General features: G+C 37.8%; 1 protein-coding gene across 1 annotated transcript in view; it reads left to right on the top strand.

Annotated features, from left to right (window-relative positions):
• The window catches only part of LOC118327348 (myosin-9-like), a gene marked incomplete at its 3' end in the record, with an annotated part of 19,671 nt that overhangs the window by 7,678 nt on the left and 11,488 nt on the right, over positions 1-505 (top strand). Inside the window, 1 exon segment of the mRNA XM_035660670.1 lies at positions 249-350. Within this exon segment, the coding sequence (XP_035516563.1) occupies positions 249-350 (102 nt within the window).

Genomic DNA, 505 nt, shown 5'->3' with positions numbered 1-505 from the left:
TGTCTGTGTGTGTCTGTGTGTGGTTGATTGGGCAATGATAACGTGCCCTGAGGTAATTCTTTTGAATATCCAGCTTTTTTAAAATAAGATGAACAAGTTATTGCACATAGCTTATGTTTGTGTTCACTAATGAAAGATCTGCAGCGCTGCAAGCAAATGCATGTTTCACTGACTTGACTAATATCCAGCTTCGAGTAATGAGTTATTGGAGTCTATAGTTTTCTCTGAAACTGTCCTCTCTCTCTCAGGGGGAACTGGAGAAACAGCTGCTACAAGCAAACCCCATCCTGGAGGCCTTCGGCAATGCAAAGACTGTTAAGAATGACAACTCCTCGAGATTTGTAAGAATTACTTGAAGCGCCTAACATTCATGTCTAATAAGAACCAATTAAAATAAATGTGAAATGCACATCTCAAAGTATGAGTTAAACACCCTTCAAACCAATAAGAAGAGCACAGAAAAAACAGAAATCACCTTTCAATCATCTTTTAATATGAAAAATTC

The sequence above is a fragment of the Morone saxatilis genome, unplaced genomic scaffold (genome assembly GCF_004916995.1).
Source record: "Morone saxatilis isolate NCDOM2014 unplaced genomic scaffold, NCSU_SB_2.0 Contig17, whole genome shotgun sequence".
Classification (NCBI taxonomy): domain Eukaryota; kingdom Metazoa; phylum Chordata; class Actinopteri; family Moronidae; genus Morone; species Morone saxatilis.
The sequence above is the reverse complement of the archived record's forward strand: the minus strand, read 5'-3'. Positions and strand labels throughout refer to the sequence as shown.